The 18,906-nt window shown below is 39.8% G+C and overlaps 2 protein-coding genes across 11 annotated transcripts in view; one reads left to right on the top strand and one right to left on the bottom strand.

The window, feature by feature from the left end:
- Positions 1–204: 204 nt before the first annotated feature.
- Positions 205–14,790, top strand: mrpl41 (mitochondrial ribosomal protein L41). Of its 7 annotated transcripts, none has more exons than XM_061816072.1 (4): positions 205–371; positions 4,101–4,197; positions 5,021–5,101; positions 13,992–14,790. In XM_061816072.1, exon 4 carries the CDS (start codon positions 14,022–14,024, stop codon positions 14,427–14,429), a length of 408 nt encoding a protein of 135 aa, XP_061672056.1. In that variant the 5' UTR covers positions 205–371; positions 4,101–4,197; positions 5,021–5,101; positions 13,992–14,021; the 3' UTR covers positions 14,430–14,790. The 7 variants fall into 7 exon arrangements, with proteins under 7 accessions (XP_061672056.1, XP_061672057.1, XP_061672054.1 ...); XM_061816074.1 differs by lacking the exon at positions 205–371 and adding an exon at positions 372–476; XM_061816073.1 differs by lacking the exon at positions 5,021–5,101 and having other exon boundaries at positions 206–371.
- A 132-nt stretch (positions 14,791–14,922) lies between these two features.
- dph7 (diphthamide biosynthesis 7) overlaps positions 14,923–18,906 on the bottom strand; it is a 42,080-nt gene continuing 38,096 nt past the window's right edge. For all 4 annotated transcript variants that reach the window (XM_061816065.1, XM_061816064.1, XM_061816063.1 and 1 more), the window contains exon 10: positions 14,923–16,255. In XM_061816065.1, the coding sequence (XP_061672049.1) occupies positions 15,855–16,255 (401 nt within the window). In that variant the 3' untranslated portion in view covers positions 14,923–15,854. The remainder of the gene's footprint in view (positions 16,256–18,906) is intronic.

Genomic DNA, 18,906 nt, shown 5'->3' on the forward strand with positions numbered 1-18,906 from the left:
TATCCTGCCCGACCCAAAAAAATAAAAGGAAGGTTTGGTCGAAGTTACTTATTCTCAGTCAAATGTTCGTCACAGTCTCTTTCCTGGTGAAAAGTAGGATAAAATAAGTAAAATATAGAAAATTAACTTCGCTTGGTGTATGCAATACAATACATGAACACATGGGTTTGCTCACATTTATATTCAGTCCATTATTTTGAAGGTAGATGTGCCCGAAGGTTATGCTTCACAAAACATTTCTAACTGGTGTTACACGAACACGGCTACTCTCGAGTATCTCGGATTCTAATTGGTGAACAGTGTTGCCTTTCTGCCTATCGACAGAAGTTTTATTTGACAGACTTTTATATTTTTGGGAACGCGTGTTCAAGGTGAGATCAGTCCACTGTTGTCTATAATTGCGCTATAATGTGTAGTCGAGTTGGATAAAATATTTCGACAATCTCTATGTACTTCAGTTGATATCCATAATTAGAGTAAGTTACCAGCAACGAATGCAACACAGTTTCGTTATAGAGTCTCCATGACGAGATAACCAGCGTTTTGTAATCTTTATGTCAATGTAAGAGAAGACTGAGATGTCCCAAAAATTTCGAACTCATGGAATTGAAAAAAAACCAAAACCTTTAAAACATTACTTAAATGATCTCAATAACTCAAAATAACGTAAAAGTTATGAACATTTAAAGCAGGGGTCGGGAACCTTTTTGACTGAGAGCCAATAATGCCAAATATTATTAAAATATTATTTCAAAATAGCCATACGGTATTTTAAAAACTAAGTACAGTTGTATTTGTGCATTCACAGAGCCTTGTGAAAGTATTTTTACTTTTGGTTAATTTTGATTTTGAATAAGGGGAACTAGTAGTTATCTCTGTGGTCTTGAGACTATTCTTGCCTTCGCAAAAAAGCAAGGTGAGGTATATTTGCTTCTTCATAAAGGTGGTTTCAAAGGTACTTTGGTGGTGCTCAAAATGATTTGGAGTGTCAAATGTTTTTCATAGTAGAACAACATCCGACGCGACACAGATGTGTTATAGGTAATAAGAATGTGATCATGACTGCGACCATGCCACAGCCTCCTAATTTGGGACTTAACCACTTTTTACGGTAGGCATTTCATCTATGTGTCCCTAATAGGTTAGGTGTCTTTTAATGTCTTCTCTGACTTTTGGCTATTTTTAGACATTGTAAGTCTACACCCAGCCTCAAGTTAGCTTTCCGCTCAACTAACCAAATGGATCCTAGATTGAAATGACCTTTTTACAATGTGTCAAATTAACCAAAATTTTGTTTTCTATTTTATTTATTTATTTTTTAAGCTGTTGCCAAGGTCGGTAACTTGGGAGAGCGCTAATGCTCCTACCTCATACATCTCACAAGTACCAAGCCTCCCAGCTCCACTAATTTGGTCTCCTGCTGAGAGCCTGGAAGATGCTTATCACTTGGTGCTTGTGTGTGTCAAACTTCTTTTAACATTTTTTCCTCATGTCAGCTAAATTCAAATCATTATTAGTTTCATATTGGCCTTCTAAACAATGTTTCATGCATTTTTTTTTAGGCCTGAAATAGTCGTAACAAAATCTAAACTTTGTCCATAGTCTGTTTCCTCCATACACTTTAATCTGTTTGCATTTAAGTGCAAGGATGTTTTAAATCAATATGAAGCATTTTTCTCTCTTTTTTCCTTTAACCCTTTGATTTACAAAACGCGTTCAATTGTCACTATAAATTGCTTTTGGAATGCCATAGCATGGTATTATTTGCTATTGTTAGAGCATCAAAGTGTTATGTTCGAAATAACTATCCATTTAGAGAATGCTTCTGTTAATGGCCAAATATTTTTTTTCCTTCACTTCGATCTAATTTAATAAAATCTCTCTCTATATTCTTTGAAAGGGATAAGTAGGTGTCGGAAACCTCCCCCTTTTTGGTCTGAGCCTTGTGGGTTATGTTTCGCACAGATCAAACATGCTTTATAATTTTTTTCCCCCATAAATTGTATAATGTATCTACTCTTGATTTCCCTTCCGTTGAGGCATGTAAAAGGCATGGCTCATTGTGGCCTCCCATTTATGTTTTTGTAAAATGGGTTTTTGTTCTGTGCTAACATAAACTCCATCATTTTCTTTATTTATTCTCCCTCGTTTGTGCCAATTTTCTTGTTTTTGCATTGAGCTTTGTTGTTGCACATTAATAGGTGTTTGGTTATTTAAATGTTGTTGCGACACTGTCTCTTTTAGCCTCAGAAATTGTTTTGAAGACTTCTTCCTTTACCTTTCTATCCAAAAAATAATTTCCTCTTGAGACCAAGTCTATCTACCGTGTGTGTCTAGTACATTTGCATACAACTAAGGTCTGTGGCTGCTTCACTGCACACGCTAACCTATTGTTTCTGATGAGTTCTGCATGTGGAACTGATTTCCCTGTTGATATCATACTTCTATTCTTTCAATATTGCGCAAAGGTGTGTATTGTGGTAAATGTATATTAACTATTTGCTGAGGTCATAATTTGACCTTTACAACCCACCATCTAGATAAGGTGTTTGCTGTTATCTGTCCAGGCTCATGTTGTATTTGACAGGAAAACTTATGTTTGACAAAGGGCTTTTTCTGCTCCAACAGTTTATTTCAACAATAACGTCACTTTTAAGTCTATCTCATATATTATTAAACTCAGTTCATAATTAGGAACGTAGATTCTGAAATAACTTGTTAGGCCTAAAAATGACATCTGATTGTTTTTTTTCTCTTTTCTTCTATGCAACTTCCTTCAGCATTCTATCAGTGAAAGGATTTCCCAATGAAATCATTTTTTTCTTATGTATGTGCTCGGCATTTGCATACAGTAAGTTGTTTTTTTTTTGCAGTTGAATTGGATTTAGTAAATCAACTAACGATTTTGCATGTGTTACTTTGACTGTGGATGAAATCATCCCCCTATTTTTTCCAGTACTGCGCAAAAAACATGCACTGTTGCAAATGCATATTCACTGTCTATACCATGCATTTTCTTAGATGAGCCATCTACAAATAACAGTTCTCTTCTTTCTAAAGGCTGATCTCTCAGTCCACTTCTGCTTTTGGCTCATACTTCTGCTAACTTTTGACAATCATGTTTTGCTCTATCCTCATGACGTGGTCTTAAAGTTAGAAGATGGAACAAAACTATGGTTCAACTTGTTTCTTAAAGCAGTAGATGTCACAATAACTGCTCTTACACACTGGGGTAATGCACATTCTACGCTGAGTCTCTATATTGTTGGACTAATCCGTAGTTCATAAAATAACCTTTACAATCTACTATCTGCATAAAGGATTTTGCCATAGTTTGACACCCGTTCCTTCTTTATCTCACAGAAAGCTTTTTCTGATTCTTCTGTCCATTTTAATGATGTTCTTTTGAGGTGTTCCTCATACATTGATTTGGACAAAGGTTCAGTTATTGTTGCATAATTTGTTTGTGGTTTTGGTGCATTAAGTACAACTATTTTTTTTCTATCATCTAAAATTGTTCTTCCTGTGCTAAGGTTGTGTCCTAAGTTCTTAACGTATTCACACATTTGTAGTTGATTTTCACTCAATTTGTGCCCTTTTTCAAACAGATGTTTTTATTATGCGACTTATCCTCAGTGAGCGTTAAGTCTCATTTTTGCTGAGAATGCACCTTGTAAACCCCTCCTATCCTTCATCTTGATAAAAGGTATCTGTAGACTTGTTTGTTTTTTCCTCTTTTCGCGAGTCCGCCCTCGCATATTTCTCATCTTTTTTTGTTATATCGATGTGTTATTTGTGTATTGAAGTATTGTTTAATACGGAATTTAAATGCGCAACCCGAGTCAGCCCTCGTTTATTTCCACAACTTTTAGTGTACAGACGAGTCCGCTCTCGTTACACGGAATTTAACCGTATCCTATACAGACGAGTCTGCCCTCGTTACACGGAATTTAACTGTACCTCCTACATGTTGCGTTCGTGAAGACTGCGACGGTGCGTTCACACGGATTTTATGTCGACACTCACTCATTCATACCCCACAAGGAAAATTATTCTTACCCAGACGTCTTCTTGTCCCTCGGATTTCCGTCAACCTTCAGACCCCAGTTTGAGAGCTCGAGGACCAGTCCCTTAACGGGTCTGTGTTGCCGTGGCCACGGTCTTCCTGGAGGTCGACTCTGAAGCTGGGATCCTCAGGTATGTTGAAATCCGGCTCGAAGGACCAAGTAAATGTTAGGTTTAAACCCAACTGCTGGATTAATTATGCAAATGAAGGGACAAGAGAGGTCTTCAATTTGGCTCTAGAGGAGAAACGGGTTTGACTGACCAGTTGCAACGCCAACACCCGCTCTGAGTCAGTCTTACCAGTGTCCCCCTTTATATTAGTTTCTCAAAACAAAGGGTCACAAGATGAAAAAACAAATGGAGGAACAGATACCAATACCAACACAAAGACAAATAGCAAGATAAACATTTACAACAATGGTGTTTGAGGAGTATCTGCTTTGAAGTCAGCAAAGGGGTGCATCGTCACCCCAGATGTGGCTGGGTCACACTCAGGTCACACTCTGGTCACACACCCACTCACAAAGAGAATGATTCGGGCAAGTATGATATAAACAAATATGATAAATGATAAAATAATAAATCTAACAACAAATTACTTGTGTTCTTATTTCTGAAGTATAACTTGTAAGTACAGTAGCCTAATTGATATAAATTTCACTTGGTCTACATTTTTGTCTGATATTTGGCAAAATTATTTTGATTGTTTGGACTCATATTTTAAGTTTTCAAAATATTATGATTGGCCTGTATTTACATTGTTAGAAGTAACCAGAGATCACCATTTCACAGTGTGTTTTATAAAAAAATAAATTTGTGCCCGAAGGGGGGCACACCAACCTTTGAAACCCCCGAAGACAAACATATTCAGTGTTTTTCCAAATTAGTCATTCTCATCCCTGAGTTTTGCATGTTGAGAGACTGTAATTCTTGCCCATTTCTCCTTGCAAAACAGCTCAAGCTCAGTGAAGTTGGATGGAGGGCGTTTGTGAAACGCAGTCTTCAGCTCTGCCCACAGATTCTCGATTGGATTCAGGTCTGGACTTTGACTTGGCCATTCTAACACTTGGATACGTTTATTTGTGAACCATTCCATTGTAGATTTGGCTTTATGTTTTGGATCATTGTCCTGTTGGAAGATAAATCTCCGTCTCATTGTCAGGTCTTTTGCAGACTCCAACAGGTCTTCTTCCAGAATGGTCCCTATTTGGCTCCATTCATCTTCCCGTCAATTTTAACCATCTTCTTTGTCCCTGCTAAAGAAAAGAAGGCCCAAACCATGGGGCTGCCACCACCATGTCTGACAGTGGGGATGGTGTGTTCAGTGTGATGAGCTGTGTTGCTTTCACGCCAAACATCGTTTTGCATTGTGGCCAAAAAGTTCGATTTTAGTTTCATCTGACCAGAGCACCTTCTTCCACATGTTTGATGTGTCTCCCAGGTGGCTTGTGGCAAACTTTAAACGAGACTTATTATGGATATCTTTGAGAAATGGCTTTCTTCTTGCCACTCTTCTATAAAGGCCAGATTTGTGCATTGTATAACTGATTGTTGTCCTATGGATAGATGCTCCCACCTTGGACAGATACTCTCACATTAGCTGTAGATCCCATGAATGGCAGTTCATCCAGAGTCATCATGATCCTCCTGGGTACATCTCTTCTCCTTGTTTGAGGTGAAAGTTTAGAGGGAGGGTCTTGGTAGATTTGCAGTGGTCTGATACTCCTTCCATTTCAATAGGGTTGCTTGTACAGGGCTCCTTGAGATGTTTAAAGCTTGGGAAATCTTTTTGTATCCAAATCCGGCTTTAAACTTCTCCACAACAGTATCTCCGACCTGGTGCATTCATACGGAGACTTGATTTCACACAGGTGGATTCTATTATCATCATCATCATTCAACATTGGGTCATTCTGAGATTCTCACTAAACTTCTGGAGTGAGTTTGCTGCACTGAAAGCAAAGGAGCCGAATAATAATGCAAAGTTTTTATTTGTTAAAAAAGTCTAAAATATCCAATAAATTTCAGTCCACTTCACAATTGTGTCCCATTTGTTGATTCTTGACAATTTTATTTTATTTTTATTTTATATGTTTATGTATGAAGCCTGAAATGTGGCGAAAGGTTGAAACGTTCAAAGGGGCTGAATACTCTCACAAGGCAACGCAGGCACTACATTAAGTCTCAGAATTATTTTAAATAACATCATTACGATGTTGCTAACCAATGATGTACTTCTTACCATGAATGTAACTTGTTGTGCTGCTTAGTTTTGCTGATGCCTTTCTAGTCTGTTTCATGTGTCGTTAGAGTAAGCTTCAGGCAGGCATTGAAACTTCCATTCGTTAATTGTGAACGTAATTCAATTTGATTTGAAATTACGGTGGTATGATGGCGAACAGTTCTTGACGACAAAGGCACGTCTTTTATTCATTTGATTATCTTGTCTTTATGTGAATTTGGCAAAATGTTGATTGGCAACGTCGAGTACAAATGCTTTCGCATGCTCCCCATCTGTGAATTTAGACACACAGCAGAACCGTCTCTCTCCACAAAGGCTCTCCATTTTTGTTGAAAACTTCAGTACTCCTCGTCTTTCTTTCTTTGCGCGACCTTTGTCAAAAGCGTTTCCATAATTAGTTGTTCCGACCTGATCGACGTACAACTCTTGTGCACCTGCACACATGAACTGCCACAGCAACTGGGACAACCCCACTCGGACAAACTGTTTCTGGGTCATTTGCGTTGCCTGCATGACAGGAATCACATGGACAGTATGTCGTTATGGGGGTCTGCGAGCCATATGCAACCATCAAAAGAGCCAGGTATGGCTTGTGAGCCATAGGGTCTGACCCCTGAATATCTGCTAATTGTGGTATTGGTAAAACAATAGAAAAGAACAAAAAGTTGTGACCTTCCTGGTTCATTAGCATCTTCAAAATTTCATCATGTTTTTGTTTCTCAACGGATTTTCATGACATTTCAGTGATTATCGCTTAACTAAAGCATTAACATTTGCACTTATTTTCATTACAATTGCATATAATTGCATACAAAGCAACAAATCCGGCAATTTTACAGATTTTGCAATGTGACCAAAATTTTTGTGAGCGTTAAAAGACAGAGTGCAAGCAGTCATATCATATTTCACTTATGCAAGTACATTTAAAACATAAATGAAGTATTTTAGAAAAAATATATACTTACCGACAGGTTTTGATCAAGGTTTTAAACGGAGAAAGATTTCAAATAAAAAGTACTACAACTTCTTCTCTAGCGATTTTAAAAGTATAACGTGGAGGTTGGAGACGGAAGCATGGACTAAGTTATCAGCTTCTGTGTGTTTTGGTGCAATAATAAACAAGCCTTGTGCATGCAAAATTGTGACATCGTACTGCAGATAGTCTCTCATACAAGCACAGGCAGATCCATCGCGCAGTACAATGAACGCCCTAGAGTAGCCAGAAGTGCCCAAATTTACGTAACGACCGTATTTCGTGACAGAAATCACGGAACCCGATGTGTCGTTACGGCCGGAGTACCGATTGTTCCGGGAAATGCAGCGTCTGACATTACTGGCCAGTAGGGGGCTGTGTTAAGGGTACTTTATACACCCACATTCGTGGGGTCCGACAACAACCGCATTGCATCACGTGACCTACGCATTGTGTTTAGCCTGCCACAGATGCATCGAAAATGTCTTGCTGCGGAACTCATCCCTCGTGATGTTGCCTTGGTCGTCTGCTCATTTAGATTCATTTGTTCAAACAGACACGCTTCCATGATCGCCATTGTTGTTGTTTTGTTCCTTGTTACGGAAAGAAAAGTAAAAAAATGGCAACCGGAAATTACCAAAATATGCTGAGGAAACCCCGTCCGGTGGAGTCCTAGCAAATATATAGGTGTAGAGACGTCTCTGACTGCAGTACATGTTCAAAACTGAGCGCGTAGGTTGTGATCGTGGATACATATATTTACGCAAGTAAATCATTCCGGAAGTCATTTCGTAAGGTGAATTTTTTGTTAGTAGAAACGCTTTTTACATGTAAATAGCCTCATCTGTTCCTCACCGCCAAAAATAAGCATTCAAAGGAAGTAATGTCAAGAATCATACAAATCCTGTTCATCTACCTTTGGCGTTGGGATGACTTTGCAAAGAGAAGGGTGAGGGACAGGCAAGAGGCCTCGTGGGGGGACTGAGGCGGACGCAAACATTTGACTGAATTTTTCGTTTCTAGAGATGTTCATAAGTAGAGGTACCACTTAAAGGCAAACTATGCGCAGGTGACCCGCAGTGACGTCAGAGCAGTCGCCGCACCCACAAGTATAAAGAAGCCATTAGGCCAGTTTGATGAAAAGAGAGAAGGGGGCAGGAGGCGGCTGCCTGGGGGTACGCTATTTAATTTACTTTGCATGCCCGCCGCAGTGTCCAAGTCGTGGAGGTGAAAGTCCTCTTTGGCTGCAGTTGAAGCAAGGCCGCGTAAACATTGTATTCTGATACCACTACATCCCATTTTTTTATAATTGTTGGGCTGTATCCTGTCAATTCAAATATGATTGGATACAGTCATTACCGTGGGAATGATATGCCGACTGCATTATAAGAAGATAAAGTAGACGAAAAAGTGGTGTTGGTGGGCAGCGGTGCTCAAGACAGGGGAAGATGTGCACGTAAGGCTTGCTTGAGATATGTTCATGTACTTTTAATATCGCAGGCAGCCAACAAAACATTGGGTAGCTTAAAAAGCTAGTGGTAGCACTCATGGTTGTGTGTAAACATGCTGACGTTCTGTTCAAAACAATGATATGACCAGAGCAGGGATTTCAAACCTTTATGGAGCACATACACATACTTTACACCAACAAATAAAAATGTCACAAAAGTAGATACATGTTAGGTCCAAAGCACGGACTTCTCGCTCAATGTGGACCTAGAGGTCACGACACCGGGATAAAATGATTGAGACAGAGGCAGAGTTATTTTTTACTAAACTGCAGTTTAGGGAGAGCTTGGAGGAGCAGAACATATCCTCCACACCCGCACGTAAGACTCTCTCCGAGCCCCCCCAAAACCACACATTTTATTGAGTTTCACACATAGGGAGGGGGAGAGAGGTTTCACAAGACAAGTAAAGTTGTTATACAGAGACAGTTAATCTTCTCAAGGCCGGGTGTCCTCTGAGTAGACACAGTTCTTCCTGTTACAAAAACCCACAAGAATGCAACTATCATAAGTTTGCAGTCACCTTGAGCTCTTAAACTTCCCATAGACAAACAGCACACACACACATCCCTGCACAGCAACAGAGTAATTAAAAAAGATTTATGACACATGAGGAGATACATTTCACAGGCCACTGTGAAATGTGTAAGCTTATCTTACAATACATTAATTGCTGTATGTACTTAGTGCCATCTATTAGAAGACCATTAATTTGTTCTGCCTTACTAGCATAAATAGATGAACAATGCTACAGTTCTTTTAAATTGATATTTTTGAGCAATTTACTACACAAGCTTGTACAGCAAAAGAACAGGTCATTGATTGATTGGTCCATCTTGTGATCGAATCAGTTATTTTTTTAAACGTGATCGACCTCAAAAATCCTGATCGTGTGAAGCTGAACCATTAATACGCATCTAATGAGCCATCCATTTTCTGTACCACTTCCCCTCACAAGGGTCATGGGTATGCTGGAGCCGATCCCAGCTATCTTCGGCTGAGAAGTGGGGTGTGCCCTGATCGCCGTAAATAGTAACCAGGAAGTGTTGTGTTCAGAGAGCCAGCAAAGCGAGTTGATGCACCGTGTTATTACGATACCAACCATTGAGCAAACAAAATGAAAATAATGTACAATGTTCAAGCGTTTGAGCCAGAACACACACAGGTGGAATTCGACGTGTTGGGAGGGACGTGGCGCTTATGACGAACAATAACAGTCCCATGAAATGGACCGCGGGGATTTAATGCTTTTCTGAGGAGTTGATTTAGATGTAGAATATATAGCAGGTGTAACTGAATTGTTAATCGTTAAAATTGAAGGCCCTGAAGAAGAATTGTTTGATTTTGATACAAGTTTCTGTAAATGGGTGAGCAGTAAAAAGAGGAGACTCTTTATGGCAGGAATAATGCAAAAACTTAGTGTTGAACAGTGATGTTATTTTCTACAGCCAGGAGTATAGAAGAGGATTGAGAAATTTTGATTTTTATGACACATCTGTCATTGTTGATGTTGATTAGATTCAGTTACCAATAAAAATACACTTCCTTGTATCACATTTACATCTGAAAGTTATTTGTAAGCACGTAACCTGAAGAACAAGAAAGAGTATTAGTCATGTTAGTAGACCACAGTTTGACCGGCATGTGATTGGCTATTTTTTGGCTATGATGATAGAAAAGTGGCTATTGAAAATATATTTTGGTTAAAAAATATAGCTAATGATGAAAAAAGGCTAACTAGGGCCCTAAGTTATGCCGAAACGCATGTTCAGAGCGTCTTCACGTGCGGCGAGCCCATTTACGTTAAAAGTCATCAACATAATGAGCCATGTCAAAGGAAATTCAGTTGCACTGAAAACGTTTTAGGGATTTAACACATGTAATGTTTTAGTGTCTAACTATAAGTATGAGATTGCGATTTACTTTATTTGATCTAAGTTCTAATGTTAGAATAGTCTGTCCATATATATATAAATGGGAACGGTTGTTTTCCCCGTGGTATGCGTTATCTTGAAATTGAACACTAAGTTCGCTAATCAAGAGTTGAATGACTTCATTTCCAGAGGGAAAAAACTGTTCGAACGGCTGCTTGTTTTGACTTGCATTGATCGATAGCGCTTTCCCGAAGGAAAGAGCTGGAAGAGCTGGTGGCCAAGATGTGGAGGGTCCGAAAGGATCCTGCCTGCTCTGGATGCAACTCAAACTAGGTCATTGTCCTTGTAGGCAGGTCATTACTGACGATTTTGTACATACTTACGGTGTCACATCGAAACTAAAATTATCACACTTCGGCAAACAGAATGCATAGCTAGCAAATAATAAAACTGCATGCTGGTGCAGCACTAAGGACCTCCGTAGTGCCTCAAAGCATGCTGCGAGCATGTAAATAGCGTTTAAAGTGCATGTTTTGTTTCAGTTATTTCGTGAGTCATTCTTTTTTTTTTGTTTTATTACATGTTAGTTATGCTATTCTGTCTGCTGTGGTGTGATAATTTTAGTTTCGATGTGACACTGTGAGTGTAACCAACATAGTGAGAAATGAGCTCCCTACACGGCCAATGTAAGCTTCTTCTGCTTACTGAAGTAAAATGCACTTGTTCCTCACTGCCTCACTTACGTACATGCTAAACATGTACTAGGATCCATGATAACAGTGTAACCAGTGTGTTTAAGCATGTTTTTATCTGAAAGGTTCCTCTCTACAAATCTTGTCTGATCTAGAGAAGATCTGTGTGTACCAAATATTAACATTGGTTTTCTCAGGTCAGACCGGTTTCTGGGCTGTCAGTGAGAAACACAGAGTTTCAAGCTCCCTCTAAAGATTTTCGATTGGGTTTAGGTCTGGAGACTGGCTAGGTCACACCAGACCCTTGATATGCTTCTTACGGAGCCACTCCTTCGTTTTCCTGACTGTGCTTCGGGTCATTGTCATGTTGAAAGACCCAGCCACAACCCATCTTCAATGTTCTGACAGAGGGAAAGAGGTTGTTCTCAAAATCACACAATACATGGTCATCTCCTTAATACAGTGATAAACGCCCGCAAAACATGATGCTACCACCCGCATGCTTCACAGTAGGGATGGTGTTCTTGGGATAGAACTCATCTTTCGTCTTCTTCCAAACACGTGGAATTATGACCAAAAAGTTCCATTTTGGTCTCATCTGACCACAAAACTTTCTTAGCGTATTACCAACAGTCACCTTGGAAACGGTGGTCCCAGCTCTTTTCAGGTCATTGACCAAGTCCTGTTGTGTCGTCCTGGGCTGATTCCTCACCTTTCTAAGGATCATTGAGAACCCATGAGGTGATATCTTGCACGGGGCTCCACTCGATTGAGATTGACCATCATGTTTAGCTTTCTCCATTTTCTAATGATTGCTCCAACAGTGGACCTTTGTTCACCTAGCTCCTAGCTTTCATCAATGGATTGACAATAGATACCGCCGTAAATTACGCAAGATTATAACAATACATCACGATTGCCAACAGGAATGTTTGTTACAATGTATCGCTACCTTGTTGCCACTGATGCAGATTATGTTGAACTAAACTTTCAGCATTTTCAAAACATTGCGGGTATAGACCGTTTGTTTTTATTCATGGACAGGCCAATGCATTTAACTTTTCTTCAGATAGTTTGTCAGATCAAGAATTTTTGTTAATAAAAATTTTTAAATACCGTTTTATATCATGTTCTACTAATATCAGTTGAAATTGGATATGAACATTTATGAGTTTGAAATTTTCATTTTCTATTTTAGGTATATATTTATTTTATTTTTAATTTACAGTTATGTTATATTAATCCAGTAAGTTATTTTAAGGTCTTGAGATTCCATCCCTAATCCCACCCGCAACTTTATCTGCGGGCATGACTTGTGGACCACACCTGTAACTATATCTGCGAGCGTGACTGACCACACCTGTACATTTTTCAAGTGTGAGTGACGCAATCTATGTTTCCCATGCCCAAATGCGATTCAACGGGGACCCCCTCTGGAGCTAGGGCAGGAGGTGGGGCTTGGAGGTGAGCGCCTGGTTGCTGGGCCTGCACCCATGGGGCTCAGCCTGGGCACAGCCCGAAAGGGTGTCGTGGGTCGCCACTTCACATAGGCTCACGACCTGTGGGAGGGGCCATAGGGGCTGGGTGCAATGTGAGCTGGGCGGGGGTCGACAGTGAGGACTTTGGTGATCCTATCCCCGTTAATAGAAAGTGGTTCTAGGGACGTGGAATGTCACCTCTCTGGCAGAGAAGGAGCTCGAGCTGGTGAGTAAGATTGAGAAGTTACAATTAGATATAGTCATACTCTTCTCCACACACTGCTTGGGCTCTGGTACCAGTTCTCTTGAGAGGGGTTGGACTCTGTTTCACTCTGGATTTGCCCACAGTGAAGCCATGGAAGAGCTGGATGAAGTGGTTGGGGAAAGGGAAGTCTTGGCATCCCTGCTAAAGCTACTGCCCCTGCGACTCGACCCGGATAAACGGTGCAAGATGAAACGGTGGATGGATGGAAATTAAGACAAATTTGGACTAATTGTTCTGGAAGTGAATTTTTTTAGGTTGGCAGGTCGGCAGTAGTTAATTTACATTTTATTAATTGTGGTCATGCGGCACAGTTGATGACGAGTTATAGCGTCTGCCTCACAAGTGTTGAGGACCAGGGGTCAAATCCCGGCCTTGGCATGTTCTCCTCGAACCTGTGTGGGTTTTCTTTGAAATGTGATCACTTTCCAAAACACACATGCACACACCGCCCGAGTTTTAAATGTTGCTTAACCGAACCTCAGTCATATCATAAGAGTTGCCATAATAAAGTATTTAATTTCACTTCATTTGTCTGAACATTATTTTTCAAAATTATGTCTGTTCATCTATTTATGCCAGTGATCGAGTGGAATTAAAAGTCGTTCAATTAGATGGCAGAAGGTTCAACAAACTTGTATATTGACCTGTTGCCATTCATATAAGAATGAGTTTTGTCTTCAAATAAACAGCCCCAGACTCCACAGTAAATTGGTGAGTAAATTTAGACAAGATAATCATTTAATATTCATATTTTTAGTGACAGTTTTGTTTGGTGGTATGCCGTGAGATTTTTCTGATGTAAAATGCGTTCAAGGTTCAATGAAGGTTGAGAAACACTGCTCTAACAAGTAAGAGGTGAAGTCGTTTATTTAATCTTTGTTCTTTTTTGTCTAGGTTTCCGGTTCTGCAATACACTGTGGCACAATGGGCGTATTGTCTACACTGATAAGAGGCCTTACAAGGGGAGCAGACAGAATGTCGGAATTCATTAGCAAGCGAGGTTCGAGGAGTCATAATAAAGGCAGAGGTTCAAGACCTGCTGGAGTGAATCTCCCCAGCAGAAAGTTTCTGGCAATAAAGGCCATGATTCCTGAGTTTGTGGTACCTAATCTGGACGGCTTTAAACTCAAACCGTATGTGTCGTACCGCACCCCAAAAGGAATCGAGCCACCAGTGACTGCAGAGAGTTTGTTTGCCGAGGTGGTGGCTCCTCACATCAAGAAAGACTTCAATGAAGGGATTTATGACAATGTGCAACTGGAGAAATACGGATTTGAACCAACACAGGAAGAAAAGTTGTTTAAATTATACCCTAAGAACTACGTGCGTTGAAGTCAACTTAATCTCTGTGATATATCTATTTTCAAAAGAAGGACTACTACTCGTTACTGTGTATGTGGACCATTTGCAGTCAGGCCATGCTGCAAATGGGGCTTGAACCTTTCTACAGTATACCTTTTCCATCTCAATGAAATACAGTAAAACCAAACTGAATGAAGCCTGCATTTCGCACTCGAGGTGTCCTTCTATGTGTAATCTTCATACATGTACGTCACTGAGGAAATGTAAAAATGGTCTCTGTACTCGTCACTGTACTTAAATGTCAATTTGTAAGTTAGTTCCAGGCTATGACATCAGCACTTGACTGATGTGGGGTACGTATCCTCCAATTAAAGCGTCCTTGGAAACATCATGCACCAGAAAATACTCATTATTTTTGTTCTCATTTATAGTAAAACTTGCTGTGAACTTGCCTTCAGCTACAAGTATTCACACAAAAAAAAGACCAGTATTTTGGATTGAGGCAATAACAAAATGTGAAGAAAATGAAGCACTGTGCAAATGTACTTTATAAGCAGACTGCTGGAATCCATCACATTCTAGTGCTGTTGCCCTTTGAGAAATACTAAACTTTTTTAAAACATTTTATTGTCCTGGGTTCTTCAATGTTTTATGGAATGCCCAGTCTAAAATAAAATGTAAAAAATGGGTGGGTGAAACTAGGTATTGAACTTTTTGTTTCCACGATTCAGAGCCATACTGTATTTGTGATACAAACTAAGCTAGTCAGGAAAACTATGTCCATGTTCTTGTCAAACTATTCATTCGGCACCATATGGGTAATATTCCCATCATTTGATTAATAATGTCCCTTGTGAGGATAAGCGGCTTGGAAAATGGATGGATGGGTGATCAATAACGACATGACCCACTGACTTTACTTTTGACAATTTTACTAAGCATTTCCGTTATTGAGGGTTCCTTAACTAGCAGTCCTTTGTCAGAGCTATTGCATGTCTTTACCATTATTACAATTGTATAAGGAAAAGAGTGAAACGGGTTTTAGTAGTTAGGATCACTTAATGCACTTATAATGACAGTTTGAAGAGGAAAGTAAATTAAACTGTGCAACTCACTGGACTTTTATGAAGCAGTCTTTAAAAAAAAGAAATATATTTCAAATGGCCAACCACATTTTATCTGTCAAAAAAGAATGGCTTTACTTTGAATGCCTAAAATATTAAATCAATAACTTTTTAAAAAAACAGGTATTTAAGCAAGCCTGGGAGATATTTACTGGTACTCCCAAAAAAATCAAGGCAGCGTAAAAAAATGCTACATTATTTTTTTAAATGAATCAAGGCAGCATAAAAAAATGCTACATTATTTTTTTAAATGAATTTTTAATTATTGATCAACTTACATGAAAATGAGCTTCACATCTGAAAGCCAATGCAACTAGTCTTTCTAGTAAGGTCAACATTGATCTATTGCTTCAGCTGGAGCCCAATCCCAATGCCACAAGTGAAGCATATGATCATAAAATGAGCAACTTGCAAGAAGAAAAGACAATGAAGAAACATCTTGATCAGGAGTGAAGATGTCGCCTGAATTGGAGCTTGTAGACTGTGGAGCAATGCCTTCTGGGATGTATTGCCCACAATCATCTTCTAAGGAAGTATCGAAGCTAGCAGTGGGAGATTCATACTGGATTCTCAGATGTCCTCTGCTGTCTGTGAGCTGTTCCTTTGGATCTACAGCAGTATGGGAGACAGGAGCAGGTTCCTCCAGGGACAGTCGAGACCAGTCTGCTCCATATGCCAGAGAGTTGTGGAGGATGTAGGAGGCTAAAACAGGACAAGCACCTTTGTTGGAATCTAGAAGAAAAAGTACAAAATATCATCAGTGAATGACCATATTATAAAACTAGTATTATGTAGTCGCTTTCTCACGAAGCAATTTGATACATACTGTATATTTAACATCTAATACAGTGATTCAACATTTTACACCTTTTTTTCAGGCAGAATAAGAGACATACCGTAATCCCACGTTTTCCGCAGTTAATTGGGACCAGAACCACCCTCGTAAAGTGGAAAAGCGCAAAGTAGAGGGGATGTATGTTTATGTGGGTACCAGAATGTTTATTGTAACACAGCAGTAAAACGGCTAAAACATAAAAGAAAAGTCAGTGTTCTTATCCTTCCTCCTCCTGTTGCCTCAAACCACAAAAGTATAGAGGTTGAACAATCTTAGAATGTCTCACACATCATTTCAGTCTCTCAGTCACTTTCAATGTAATTTTCATCCCGAGTTACATCTGAAATTGTGCCGTTTTCCCAGATAGCAGTCCATTTTTCTTAATCCCTTACTGGTAGTAGATTCTCTCACGCTCCGTGCATTTAAAATTGACTGAAAGAGCTTCACATGCCGGGATTGGCTCCAGCACTCCAGTGACCCTCTCAGTAAATGTATTTGTGTGTCTATATATAAGTAATATTTATGAAGTACACAAGTATGTTCAGTAAATGAACAGGTAATTTAAATAGATTGATTGTTCGATCTTGTGATCGGGTCGGTTTTCCTTTTTTTTTTTTTTTTTTTTTTTAAACTTCCTGATCGGTGATCGGCTCCAAAAATCCCGACAGTGTAAAGCGAAGTTGGCATACTTGCATAGGAACCCTGATTTAGATGCTAATCATAATCCCGTGTGCCTGTGGTGTTTCCGAATGTATGTTATCATTAATCCACTATAGCAGGGGTGTCCAAACTTTTTGCAAAGAGGGCCAGATTTGGTAAAGTGAAAATGTGTGGGGGCCGACTATTTAGCCTGACATTCTTTGAACCATTAACATTAAATACAAATTAACTTTTTGGGATTTTTTTAAATTTAATTACAAATGGCATACTTTTACTTTTACATTTTTTTTTACATTTAGGTTTTTACCGAAATCACAAACCACAAAAAATTAAGAAAACTATAAAGGATATCTAAGTTCATGTGAAACATTACATATTATTCACTATTATATGCTCACTGTAGGAAAAGTGCTGAAAACAAAACAATGATCACTGCATATTCAAACTGTGATTTTGACCATCACAAAAAAATAATTAACTGAGATTTAAGAATTTATTCAATTCAGAGGACTTAACAAAGGTCTTGCCTGCACTAATGTGAAGGGTGATACTGGGATCTTGACTGCAGTATGTAGTCCATGTCTGGCTCAAGAGCAGTGGTTTTGATGCGCAAGACGTCACGCAGGTGAGAGTCACTCAGTCTCGTCCTCATGCGGCTCTTGTTAATGTTCATAACGGAGAATGTCTTCTCGCACATGTATGTGGAGCCAAACAAGCTCAGCATTTTCTTAGCAAATGTCCGAATTGCTTGGAACCTGCCTTCATCCAGCTGGCGGTAGAAGTTGACAAGAGGGAGCTGTTGGTGCCGACTGCGATGCTCGGCGTCACACTGCAGCTCAATGAGCTCCAGTTGCAGGTGGTCTGGAGCGTCATCAGGGTCCACGGAGAAAGGAGAGGAAAAAAGCGTGATCTCCTTTTCAATAGCTGCAAAGTCCCGAAAGCGCTGCTGAAACTCCTCAACCAGAGATGAGATGTCTGCTGCATACTTTGTCATTTGCGCACTGATATTGATCTGTGGGAAACTGGTCACAATTTCCTGCAGCGACGGGAAATGTGCGGTATTGGGCTGCGCCTGTGACAGGTGTCTTTGGAAAAGTAGCAGCTTGGTCCGAAAGGCTTTGATGTGTGTGAATACAGTGGCTTACCACTGCATTTTGCCCTTGAAGGCTGTGTTCAGCGCATTCAGATGTCGCGTTATGTCAACTAAAAATCCCAAATCAGCCAGCCAAATAGGATCATTTAATTGTGGCATGGGTTGTCCTTTTTAGTCAAGAATTGTCCAATTTCCTCCCTGAGAGAGAAGAAGCGCTGCAGCGCAGACCCCCGACTGAGCAACCTTACGTCGTGTGTGATACAAAACATCTCCGTATTCAGCCTGGACGTCGAGAAGAAACTGATGAAACTGGCGGTGGCACAGCGCTTTGGAGCGAATATAATTAATAGTCTTTATCACCGGTTTCATAACATTATCATATTTCATATATTTGGCACAGAGAGAACTTCTTGATGAATAATACAGTGGAGTTTAATAGCGCTGCCTCCTTCTTCGCTGACTTTGTTACAGACAAGGCTTGATAATCCACTCCGCTCGCCAGCCATGGCAGGTGCGCCGTCCGTAATAATCCCGGTGACTTTATTCCACTGTAGTTTCATGTCATCTACGGTGGAACAAACAGAAACAAATAAATCCGTTCCTCTTGTTTGGCCCTTCAGACTCTGGAGGTCCAGAAGCTCTTCACTCACGTTCATGTCATTGTCCACTCCTCTTAAAAAGATCAGTAACTAAGCGGTGTCGGACGCATCCGTGCTTTCATCGCACGCTAACGAGAAAAAGTCAAACTCAGTTCCTTTTGCCTCTAACTGTCTCTTAATATCTAATGAAACGTCT

This window comes from Syngnathoides biaculeatus, chromosome 4, assembly GCF_019802595.1.
Source record: "Syngnathoides biaculeatus isolate LvHL_M chromosome 4, ASM1980259v1, whole genome shotgun sequence".
Lineage (NCBI taxonomy): Eukaryota > Metazoa > Chordata > Actinopteri > Syngnathiformes > Syngnathidae > Syngnathoides > Syngnathoides biaculeatus.

What these genes read in the sequence shown, in the direction of transcription:
- mrpl41 (XM_061816072.1), top strand. Translation starts at nt 14,022, where the DNA reads ATGGGCGTATTGTCTACACTGATAAGAGGCCTTACAAGGGGAGCAGAC.